This window comes from Capra hircus, chromosome 13 (genome assembly GCF_001704415.2).
Source record: "Capra hircus breed San Clemente chromosome 13, ASM170441v1, whole genome shotgun sequence".
Taxonomy (NCBI): domain Eukaryota; kingdom Metazoa; phylum Chordata; class Mammalia; order Artiodactyla; family Bovidae; genus Capra; species Capra hircus.
In genome coordinates, this window is record NC_030820.1 from 70,546,003 (window position 1) to 70,558,465 (window position 12,463).

Consider the following 12,463-nt stretch of genomic DNA (forward strand, 5'->3'; position numbering starts at 1 on the left):
CTCTGCTCATGCTTCCCTGGTGGCTCAGATGGTAAAGACTCTGCCTGCGATGAGGGAGACATGGGTTTGATCCCTGGGTTGGAAAGATCCCCTGGAGAAGGAAATGGCAAGAATACTCCAGTACTTTTGCCTGGAGAATTCCACGGACAGAGAAGGCCGGTGGCTACAATCCATGGGGTTGAAAAAAGTCAGACACAGCTGAGCGACTAGCACTTATACTTTTCAGGTCAGGGGCCCCTACACCCCTTCCTGAGAGGGCTGTGGATCTGTTCGCTTTGATTTCACAACACTGAGTGGTATCGCCTCCAAGTTGAGGGCACTGCTCTTGGCCCTTGTTTTGCTGGCCCTTCAGTAGTTGAGACCTCCTAGCCCTGTCTGATTGATTTGGTGTTTCTGAAAGGCGCTCAAAACTGAGAATCCATTTTTGAGAATCATTTTGAGGATTTTGTGACACCTTTGGAGACCACTGCATGCTCCCTGACATGCCACAGGCCCGCCAGCGCAAGCCTGCAGCGAATCTGATACAGTGTTAGAGGGCAGCCAGCAAACAGGCGTCAACTGGAGCAGGGCTCAGAGAATAATCCTGCCATGGCTGACCCAGCGCAGGCAGCCACCACTTGTCTCAACAGCTGGGTCAACCCCAGGAGCAAACTGAACAACTACCAATGGCACTTTACGCACTTTAGCTTATTTGACCTTTAAAACAATCTGTGATGTGGGTATTTTCATTTTACCTACAAGCAGCTTGAATCAGAGAAATTCAGAATCTGACCCTAAGCCATGAAATAAGTCAATCGCATGAGGGGATCTGATTCCAGGAGCTTCTGCTGCACCAGTGTCTCCATCTGGGATGTCAGCTGTGGTAGGAAGAGCATGAGACCTCAGGTTTGAGGGACCCAGTTTCTGCCCCCAAAGAGGTCACAGGCTGGTAGAGACTGAAAATGCAAGTCCTTGACTGAGGAGGGGCCAGGCAGCATGTGAACCCAAGGTGGGGCTGGTACATCCCACAGCAGGACGCGAGATGGTCCTGGATGCGGCAGATCTGACCTGGGTGTTGGGGAGGTGGAGGATGCCGTGATCCGCAGAGACAATGGAACAGACAAGGGCTTGACTGCTTAGAGAAGGACAAAAGCTTGAGCATCTTCCTGCCAGTGTTCCCCATATCCTTTAAGCCAAAGTCTAAACCCCGAACGAAGGCCTTACCTGGCTCTTGCCCACTTCTTTGCCTCATTCTCCATCTCTGTGCCCTGGCCCAACGTTCCCTGAACCTAACGTGCATCTGTTCTCCCTCAGCTCCTGTACACACTGTTCCTCCTGAGTCAAATTCCCCCTCGTCTGGCAGTTCTCAGGCAACACAGCCTCCAAGAAGCCCTCCTCTCAACTGAGCTCACGGAGCCAATGATGGAAGGCTCTGCTCTGAACTCTCATGGAAACTGCTGACCAGATACACAGGCTCATCTGCATTCTTTTTCTGTGTGTCTTCCCTATTGAGCGGCACGTCCAAATGGCAGCGTGTATGACTCTTCAATTCAAATAAAATTTTTAAAAAAATCAGTTCCTTGGTTTCACTAGTCCTATTTCAAGTGCTTAATAGTCACGTGTAGCTAGTGGTGTCCATCAGACAGTAAACACAGGGCATCTGGGTCACCACAGGCAGCTGTACTGGACTGTGCCCTCACACACAAGGAGACAGCTAAAGCAGGGCCGGTGAAGCGCGTCTCTACCGTCCCAGTACCCTGCCTCTGCCAGCTACCACCCGAGCTGCTGAATTTAACCTTCTTTTTCTGTCTCTCTCTTTATCAGTACCCTACCCTCCCAACCCTTTCTTACTCTCTTTTTCTCCCTCTGTCTCTTTTTTGGAGTACCTACTAAAGGAAGACCCTGTTCCAGGAAGGGATCTATTAGTGTCAAACTTCTTGGCTTCCTGGAGCTCACAGTCAAGTGAGGGGCATACAAGAAAGAAAACCAAATAAAATATGCAAACAAATGTATAACATAATTAAAAGCTCATGAAAGAATAATGAAGGAAGCATACATGGCATGGTTGAGTAAAGCCCATTAAAGGGACAGGGTAAGAGGAAACAGAGCCAGACAAGAAGGTTAGAAACAGATTTGAATGGGTCTTGAATTCTGTACTAAGAAGCTTGAACTTAACGTGGTAGGAAGCCAGTGACCCATTTAAGACTTTTAAGCAGGAAATTTGTGCTTTCTAAAGGACCAGTTCAGAAATCCTGCAGGGGATGGACTGAAGGAAGAGGAACTTATGACAGGCAGACCAGAAAGCTGCCCTGGCAGGTCAGGAGAGCAGGGTGGACAGTGGCAGAGAGAGGAGAAAGAGCTAATCCCGAAGCTGATTCCTGGCAGGCCAGTGGCTAAGACTCCATGCTTCCACTGCAGTGGATGTGTGGGTTTGATCCCCGGTCAGGGAAGTTCCAAAAAAAGCTGATGCAGAAGCTGAGTGGGTGGGTCCCAGGGAATGACGGGACAGGAAGGAGACAGTGTAGGGTGAGAGTGTGGAGGACAGCTCTCAGGAAGCCAGCTGGGGATCCAGAGGAGGGTCTGCTCCAGAACCAGGGGCTCAGCCCTGGGCATCCCTTCCGGGACTGCATTATGGGTGATTAATTCATGGCCAAGTTACTTTCTCATGAAGGTTACTACAGATACATCAGCATGACAGGCGGGGCGTGAGGGAAGAAGGCTCAGCGTGTGCGAGCTGGAACTGAATATTAGATTCTAGTCACTATTTGATTGATCTTTTAAGCAATTCTGGGATTCTGTCACTTAAAAACCAATAAATCTTTGAAGGCCTGGGGAAAGCAATGCAAAAGCAATAAATCTCCATTGCGGAGTGTTAGAAAAATAGGCCAAGGCTGCCAAGGTGGTTTGGCTGGAGGGATGAGGGTGCGGGAGCCCCAGCGGCAATCCTTCCTTTCCCGATCAGCGTCCCCTACCCTGCCACGCTCAGTCCTACCAGACAGAGTCAGAGCCGTGTGGCTTCACGCATGGGGCAGCAGGCATTTCACCAGGGCCTGGAGTTTGGCTCAGCCAGGATCAAAGCGTCAGTGGCAGGAGGAGGAAGAACAGCCTACCTGGGGGTCGCCTGGAAGCTGAGGCTCAGGTATGAGTCTGCTGGAGAACAGGAAGGCTCTCCAGAGTCATGCCGGGCTTCATCAATTACAGGTTGGGCCCACGCAATCAGAACTGTCTTGTCCACCCCTCACTCCTTAGTTGGTGGAGGTTCACTCCACAGCAACCCCACCAAAAGGTTACTCTGTCATCACATGACATCCCAGCTAGGGGGAACTCAGAACTTCCTGGTGGAGCAATGAACTCAGAGGCAGGAAGCTAGGTCCATGACCTTGGGCCAGTCACTTAATATCTTAGTCTTTAGCTTCTCCTCTGAAATGGAGATGGCATTTCGCACACAGCTTACTCACTGGCTAAGTGACAATCAGATGCTACGACAGAGTTACAGGCACTATTCGCTATTAATATAAAACACGATTCCGGGCATCCTTGACCCAATGCATCTAGAGAGCTCTTTGTGTCCAGGGGTCACAGATTGCCTTGGCTGTTTTCTCAAGGCTCCTGCTTCTCCTAGCCTGCAGGCCTCCATGCTGGTCCACTTCCTGGTTTGTGCTCATCTCTCCAGCCTGACTACTCCTTCTCTCAACCAATATAGTCACTGTCCCTACTGGCTTCATGTTATCTTGCTTTGCTGGTTTCATTATTCTGTTTCCTTTCTTCCTTAATGCACCCCCCTCCCTGCCCCATTCACATGCATATTCAACGGATGGTAAGACTCAAGCTATAACAAACCTAGACAGTGTATTAAAAAGTTGAGATATCACTTTGCTGACAAAGGTCCATCTAGTCAATGCTATGGTTTTTCCAGTAGTCATGTACAGATATGAGAGCTAAGAACTGATGCTTTTGAATTGTGGTTCGAGAGGAGAATCTTGAAAGCCCCTTGGACAGCAAGGAGATCAAACCAGTCCATCTTAAAGGAAATCAGTCCTGAATATTCATTGGAAGGACTGATGCTGAAGCTGAAGCTCCATTACTTTGGCCACCTGATGTGAAGAACTGACTCACTGGGAAAAGACCCTGATGCTGGGAGAAATTGAGGGTGGGAGGAGAAGGGAGTGACAGGAGATGAGATGGTTGGATGGCATCACTGACTCAATGGACATGAGTTTGAGCAAACTCCGGGAGATGGTGAAGGACCAGGAAGCCTGGTGTGCTGCAGTCCATGGGGTCACAAGAGTCAGACATGACTTAGTGACTGAACAGCAACAAAGACTCTAGAGGACAGGCATGTGTCTGTCTTGTTTCCTGCTATATCTTCAGGGCTTAGCTCAGTTCCTGCTCAAAAAATATTTGTTAAATGATTTAATGGTCGACCGCCTCCCACAGGGGCATTCTAGTACCGAGTTCACGGTGACACAGGATTAAGGTAGTTGCCTTCTATGTGATATTGCTTCTGCTGTCACATGGTTGTTCTGAAAGCCTTGCTGGCTGGCACTGATTAGTCTCTTCCCTTCTTGGCAAATGCCCAAGCAAGAGTCTGAAAATAATTCCAGAAAATGAGTGTTGGGCCACCCTCAGTAATCTAGAGCTTAAGAAGAAAAGCAGCCAGACTTTTCCAGACAACAGGCATTGCCCTCTGAGCAGTGACATTTATTTTAATTTTTTTCCCAATGGAAATGTCACCAAAATATATCACGTATGACTTTTCTCCTAGGGAGGTGGTATGGCTAGACTGATGTGAGTATTGGCTTAGGGGTGGCTGAATTGGGTTTAAAGTCTGCCTGCACCACTTACGTGTTTCACGGCTGGGTCCATGCACTTAGTTTCTGTGTATCTCAGTTTCCATATCTGCAAAATGGGGAAGCTACAACTGCAATGCTGTGAGGAGGCAGACAGTTTATGTATAGTGATAGGCACACAGCCAGTGGGTGCTCATCAAATGGAAGCTAGCCAGCTCTTTCAACCTGAAAATGTGGGCTCCCAAGGGCTTCCCTAGTAGCTCAGTGGTAAAGATCTGCCTGCAAAATAGGAGACGTGAGATGTGGGTTCAATCCCTGGGTTGCAAAGATCCCCTGGAGATCGCAAAGATACTAGAACCTACTCTAGTATGCTTGCCTGGAGAATCCCATGGACAGAAGAGCCTGGCAGGCTATGGTCCATAAGGGTGCAAACAGCTGGACACGACTGAAGTGACTTAGCACATGTGGGACCTAATGGTCCCACATTAGGGATCAATGAACCAACGAGGTTCACCCTAATTTATTGGATGAACCAGTTTAGTAAGACTGAAAAGCAGAGACATTACTTTGCCAACAAAGGTCTGTCTAGTCAAGGCTATGGTTTTTCCAGTGGTCATGTATGGATGTGAGAGTTGGACTGTGAAGAAAGCTGAGCACCAAAGAATTGATGCTTTTGAACTGTGGTGTTGGAGAAGACTCGAGAGTCCCTTGGACTGCAAGGAGATCCAACCAGTCCATTCAAAGGAGATCAGTCCTGAGTGTTCTTTGGAAGGAATGATGCGAAAGCTGAAGCTCCAGTACTTTGGCCACCTCATGTGAACAGTTGACTCATTGGAAAAGACTCTGATGCTGGGAGGGATTGGGGGCAGGAGGAGAAGGGGACGACAGAGGATGAGATGGCTGGATGGCATCACTGACTCGATGGCCGTGAGTCTGAGTGAACTCTGGGAGTTGGTGATGGACAGGGAGGCCTGGTGTGCTGCGATTCATGGGGTCACAAAGAGTCAGACACGACTGAGCAACTGAGCTAAAGTTTAATAATATCTCAGTGAATGAAAGTGAAAGTATTAGTCCCTCTGTCATGTCCGACTCTTTGCAACCCCATGGACTGAAGCCCACCAGGCTCCTCTGTCTATGGAATTCTCCAGGTAAGAATACTGGAGTGGGTTGCCATTTCCTTCTCTAAGAGATATTCCTGACTCAGGGATCGAACCCAGGTCTCCTGCATTGCAGATGGATTTGTTACCATCTGAGCCACCAGGGAAGTCCAATCTTAGTGCATAGAGGAAAAATAATCACAATGTTGTTTGAGAATAACAGGAAGAAACATAGCAGTTCAGTAATCTACAGTAACAGTATGGTAATTCTTATCTGATGTTAAAAAGCCACCATCTGCTCTGGTTCATCACAGCTAGGATAGTCCTGGAACAACTGATGTGTGGAATATAAGGCAAAAATTATACTCTCACAAATGCTACACATACCTGTTTGATGGCCTGAAGACCCACCTGACTTAGGATAGACACTGTTCAAAGTCTACAGAACAGGCAGAAAATTCAAATTGCTGGCAACTGATTCTACTCCACTGTCCATAATTTCTGGAATAGGACTAGGGAGGAAAACAGGTAACTAGACCATCTCAATAGCCTCCTTCTTGGCTGATCTCCCAGTCTCCGGTATCACAAAAGAGGCTCTGCACGTGGCCATTCAGTGGCTTTCCAGTGCCCCCTCTATTAGCTCCTGCCTTGACCTTTATGCTACAGCAAATATAACTGCTCCTGGTAGCTCCCCATGACATCAGGCTCCCTCTTGACTCCATGCCTTCACTCATGCTGGACCATCTTACTGCTCTTAAATCTCATACAACATTTAAGATATATCTCTTAAAGTTCCAATCCTTTGGCCACCTGACACAAAGAGCCGACTCATTGGAAAAGACTGATGCTGGGAAAGATTGAGGGCAGGAGAAGGGGACAACAGAGGATGAGGTGGTTGGGTGGCATCACTGACTCAATGGACATGAGTCTGAGCAAACTCTGGGAGAAAGTGTAGGAAAGGAAGGCCTAGCATGCTGCAGTCCACGGGGTCACAAAGAATCTGACATGACTTAGTGATTGAACAACAAAGATACATCTCACTGTCACCTGCTCTGGGACTTCTGTCCCCTGAGCTCCTATGTGCATCTCCACAAGCATGAATTGTACTGTAACCAAGTTTTCATGTTTCTGGCTCCCCAACTAGAGTCCAGCTTTCTTTAGAGCATGAGTCATTTGCAGCTAGTTCACAGGCGTGCTCCAAGCACTTAAACAGTGCCTGGCACCGGGTGAGAGCTCAAGAAATGTTCGTCGAATGAAGGAATCAACAAATTGCTTTTATCCCCTGTACTCTGCTCCATTCCTGGCATATAAAATACTCCATGCATGCTTGTTGAACTGAACTGAGCCAATTTGAAAGCTGTTCCACCAAACACACTGCTTGGCTTCAAGGGTCTGTAGTCCCTTGAGCTCTGAGCAAAAGCTAGAAACATCTTATGGAAAACCCAGATGAACTTTCTGGCCACCACGATACAAAGGGCAGCTTATTTAAAAGAGGTGCCCACCCTCCTGACAGCTGGAGGCCCATGGACTTGCTTGGGGTGAGCTTGGCTACAGAGATGCCTTCACTGCTTGTGCTATAGATACACTCGGGACTCCAGCCTCTTATTAACACACCTGTAGTATGAGTCTGACTTCAAGGACCCTGCGGAACACCAAGGCCATAAACGGGACTAGTGCAGAGGTCGTGTCTTCTCTGAAATTTCTGAGTGGGTCGTTTTGATCATTTGGTGCATCTGTCTCCATGTTTGTTAATGGCAGACGGGCAAGTAAAGGTGATCTTGCCGGGATACTGTGTTCCCGGGGCCTCCGGCCTGACTAAATAAATTTACCATAGGCTTGTTCCAAAAAGTTCTCTCCCAGCCCTCTTCAGATCTCCATCCACACCTTCCCACTAAGCCAGTCCCACTGCTCCATGGTGGGGAGAGAGGGCTCCTGGCTCAGTGGCCCTCTGAACTGGGCTTGAAGCTGCTGATCCTTTTCCTCCAGGAAGCTTTGCTCCTGGGTGGTCTTGCCCACAGGCATTGCCAGTGGCATGTTCAGCTGGAGGTGCGCATGGTGAAGAGAAAGAAAATGGAAAACGTCAGCCTAAGACCCCTCCTCACCTGACAGGGGCTCCCCGAGACTGAGCAGGCTTCAGCATCACCGTGATGGTCGTGTCTGTTTCATTCAGTGGGGTGTCTGTGTCGTATTCAGGCATTGACGGAGCTGGACAGAGAACAGAGAGAAGGGAGCTGAGCACAGGTCCCAGCCGCACCCCACCATCACCTCCCACAAGACACCCAGGTTGCCTAGGAGGGAGCTATCTGGGGAAGCATTGGATGAGTCACATGGCATCCGAGGCTTTCAGCAAAGAAGACCCTGACTTTCAACCTTCCTGTAGGTTCCTTCAGGATGCAGAAGAGTCTGGAGAGGGGAACAATGATGTGGCTGGTAGCCTTCATGGATCAAAAAGTTCCATACCATATAGACAGATAAATGCAGGAAATATAAGTACTTAAAGGTGTGAATGTAGAGTCAACCTTAAACACATTTAAAATGCAAATACAATTTAAAAATTAAAATAAAAGAAATAAAATGCAAATACAAATTACAGCTGATGAACTTTGCTCTGATCTTTTTTTTTTTTCACTTCATGAGACCCTCTCTTCTGATAGAAGCATCACTAAACCTAATCCCCTGAGAAGGTAATTTAGCCAGTTGTACTAAGAGCTATTAATCTTACATCCCTTTTAATTCAGTATTTCAATTTCTGGAATTTAATCCCAAATTCATAATCCAAGCTAAGAAATCAAACTTTATTCGGTAACATGTTCATTGAAGCATTATTTTATTAAAAACATGGAGGCGCCAAATACATCCAACCACAGGGGAATGTTTAATTAAATTACGTCCATCCACTTGACAGAAAATTGTAATGAATGCAGTATAACAACATGGAAGAAGCTCATGGTTTAAGGGTATGCGGAAATATTAAGCTACAAAAACTACCAGGGGTCTGTATCTATGCAAAATATGTATGGATGCAGACCAGAATTGCATGGGCATGCTGAAATAATGCAAACTGTAGACACGCATCTGAGATAATTCTGCTCTGATGCTGTCTGGTGGGGGAGGGGGTCTTACAGCTGATGGCAGGTGACATCTTGGGTTGCTCTGGCTCTGGTCATTCACTTATTGTTTCATTCACTCATTCACTGGAGGTTACATGAGAACCTGTGCTGTGCCCTGCACTGCCAATAGGAATACTCTCGAAAATGAATCACATTTTTACAAATGAAATCGTATGGGGGAAATGTACTATTTGATGCCACTGTGTGCTAGGTAAACTATTTAGTAAATCACTCAGCATTCCCTCTGGCCCAGTGTAACTGATGTGTGTTTCATATTTTAGGAAGCTCCTGGATTAGGTTTTCTTCGTGAGATGATGGTAGTGACACACGCGGGACTGCACTGTCCTTGTTGCTCCAAGATCACATGGTCATGGTCGGCTCTGCCCTTTTCCACTCCCAGGTATATTAGGAGTGGATAAAAACCAACACCATCACCTTTCTTCCTCTCCCCTTTCTAGGACAGATACCTGAAATTTTGGTGGCAATCCTGGTGGTGACGGGCGGTCCAAAGCCCTTCGCAGTGCTGGCCTTGATGGTGAAGGAGTAGGTGGTTCCAGGGTACAGACCCACAAAGAGGTGGTGGGTTTCATTCCGAAGCTTGAACACTTTGCCCCTCTGGCTGGAGAGGTCAGCACTCGGGTCCAATGAGCCCACGGCCTTGTAGTTGATCTGTGCAAGAAGCCAGCAAACAAACCAATCAGTGCCTTGCCCAGGAAGCTGAGTGGAGCTCACCTAGAGGAGCATGAGGGGAGGAAAGCAGAAGGCAGGCGAGCATGCTCACGAGTTCGGCAATTACCATTCACCTTACAGACGATCCCAGCCTCCAAGTACAACTGTCCATGCTCTGAAGTACTGCTGTCTAGTAGAAATAGAATTTAATCCACATACATAACTCTCAACTTTCTAATGGTCACGCTCATTACAGAAAAAATAGAGAAGTAAGACCATAAAGTAAAATTAATTTTCATAATCTATTTGGTTGAACTCAGTAGATGTAAAATATTATTATTTAAACCTGCAATCAACATAAAAATTTAATGAAATATGTTCTACTCTACTATTCATATTAGGTCTTAGAAATCGAGTGTATATTTTACCCTATGGCACATCTCCACTTGAACTAGCCACATTGCAAAAGTGTGGTGACCCTGTGTTGCTTGGGGCCATCACTTTGGACAATGTGGCTGCAATGAAAGTTGCTTGGTCATGTCCGACTTTTTGCAACCCCATGGACTATAGAGTCCATGGAATTCTCCAGGCCAGAATACTGGAGTGAGTTGCCTTTCCCTTCTCCAGGGGATCTTCCCAACCCAGGGATCAAATCCAGGTCTCCTGCATTGAAGGCGGATTCTTTACCAGCTGAGCCACAAGGGAAAGCCCGTGTGGCTGTAGAGCAGTGTTCACATAGAGTGTCCTGATAAGAACTATCTGGAAGGCTAGTTAAAAATGCATGACGCATCCCCTGCTCCACAAGGTGCTGGCTGGTGTCTCATGTATTATCTCATTTGTTTTCCCTGAAAACCTTGGGGGTATCAAGATATCCATTCTCATTTTAATCATGGAGACACTGAGGCTCCAGTGGGAACAATCTGCATTAAATCAGTGCTTTTTGAAATATCTATGATGAAGACCCAGTTCTGTTTCCTCATCCACTGCAGACCCACAATGATTCAAAGACCACATCACACATGACTCATCACGTGAGTTCTACAGCATGTGCAAGGACACACATCCATTGACCACACATGCAATGTCAAAGCCCTAAAAAGTTTCCCGGCGCTCCCTCTCAGCTTCTGCATATTATGCTGCTGTGAAAGTAACAAAACAGTTGGTATTGCCTTACCAGCCCCCAGGGATCACACTCTAAGTATCTTACTTCTAAATTTCACAGCTGTTAAAGCAGCAAACTTTTGGTTTACTTGGGGGTGTGGGGGGGTGTGGGTGTGTGTGATCAGCCATGTCCGACTCTTTGTGACCCAATGGAGTGAAGCCCACCAGGCTCCTCTGTCCATGGGATTCTTCAGTCAAGAACACTGGAGTGGTACCCCAATGTTCATCGCAGCACTGTTTATAATAGCCAGGACATGGAAACAACCTAGATGTCCATCAGCAGATGAATGGATAAGAAAGCTGTGGTACATATACACAATGGAGTATTACTCAGCCGTTAAAAAGAATTCATTTGAATCAGTTCTGATGAGATGGATGAAACTGGAGCCGATTATACAGAGTGAAGTAAGCCAGAAAGAAAAACACCAATACAGTATACTAACACATATATATGGAATTTAGGAAGATGGCAATGATGACCCTGTATGCAAGACAGGAAAAAAGACACAGATGTGTATAACGGACTTTTGGACTCAGAGGGAGAGGGAGAGGGTGGGATGATTTGGGAGAATGGCATTCTAACATGTATACTATCATGTAAGAATTGAATCGCCAGTCTATGTCTGACGCAGGATACAGCATGCTTGGGGCTGGTGCATGGGGATGATCCAGAGAGATGTTATGGGGAGGGAAGTGGGAGGGGGGTTCATGTTTGGGAACGCATGTAAGAATTAAAGATTTTAAAATTTAAAAACTAAAAAACTAAAAAAAAAAAAAAAAAAAAAAAGAACACTGGAGTGGGTTGCCATGCCCTCCTCCAGGGGATCTTCCTGACCCAGGGATCAGACTCAGGTCTCCGGCATTACAGGCAGATTCTTTACTATCTGAGTCACCAAGGAAGCTCAGGTTTATCTAGTTTGTTCTTTTAAAAGTGTTTTACTGGAGCATAATTTATATTCAGAAAACTAGACAGCTAGATGAAGTTTTACTAACTGGACAGGACCATGTGACCAGCAACTAATCAAGAGACACATTGCCAGACCCGAGGTTTTCCCCTCACATCTCCTTTCTGATCCCCCCCTCCCCTGCAAGAATACCCTCTACCCTGACTTCTAACAGCACAGACTAACTCTGCCTGGCTTTGAACTTCATACAAATGGAATTGTACAGGCTGTACTTTTCAGTGTCCGCTTCTTTTGCTCAATATCATGTGTGTGAGATTCACGAGGCTATCCCATGTGGCCAGAGATCAGGCCTTGTCGAGGTTATCCCGTGTCCTATCTCTGACCAAAGATAAACCCAGGTTTGTTGGACTCTGAAACCTGTGTTCTTTATTTCAAACCACACTTGCCGGCCTGAAAACGAATTTAAGTAACCAAAGAATACGTTCATTCGGTTCACTCACTCTCTCACTTGCTCTGTGACAACTAGTCCCCGCACACCCCCGTATGCTAGGACGTGCACTCTGTGTGGCCAGGCCCTAGCAAATGAATGCAATGAACACTGGTCAGGCCCTGTCCTCAGGGTCTTCTGTTCCAGAATGAGGTAAGTTAACAACACAGCCACCTTGCACCACTGTCTTCCCTCAGGAATGTATCATGCTTGTCAGGAAGGCCAAAGCCAGGCAGAAAAGCCATTATTCAAAAATAAGCAGTTG

General features: G+C 46.9%; 1 protein-coding gene across 6 annotated transcripts in view; it reads right to left on the bottom strand.

Annotated features, from left to right (window-relative positions):
- PTPRT (protein tyrosine phosphatase, receptor type T) overlaps nt 1–12,463 on the bottom strand; it is a 1,156,023-nt gene that overhangs the window by 284,970 nt on the left and 858,590 nt on the right. For all 6 annotated transcript variants that reach the window (XM_018057887.1, XM_005688694.3, XM_018057889.1 and 3 more), the window contains exons 10-11: nt 9,444–9,645; nt 7,969–8,071 (exon numbers count right to left, since the gene is read on the bottom strand). In XM_018057887.1, coding sequence (XP_017913376.1) covers nt 7,969–8,071; nt 9,444–9,645 — 305 coding nt within the window. The remainder of the gene's footprint in view (nt 1–7,968; nt 8,072–9,443; nt 9,646–12,463) is intronic.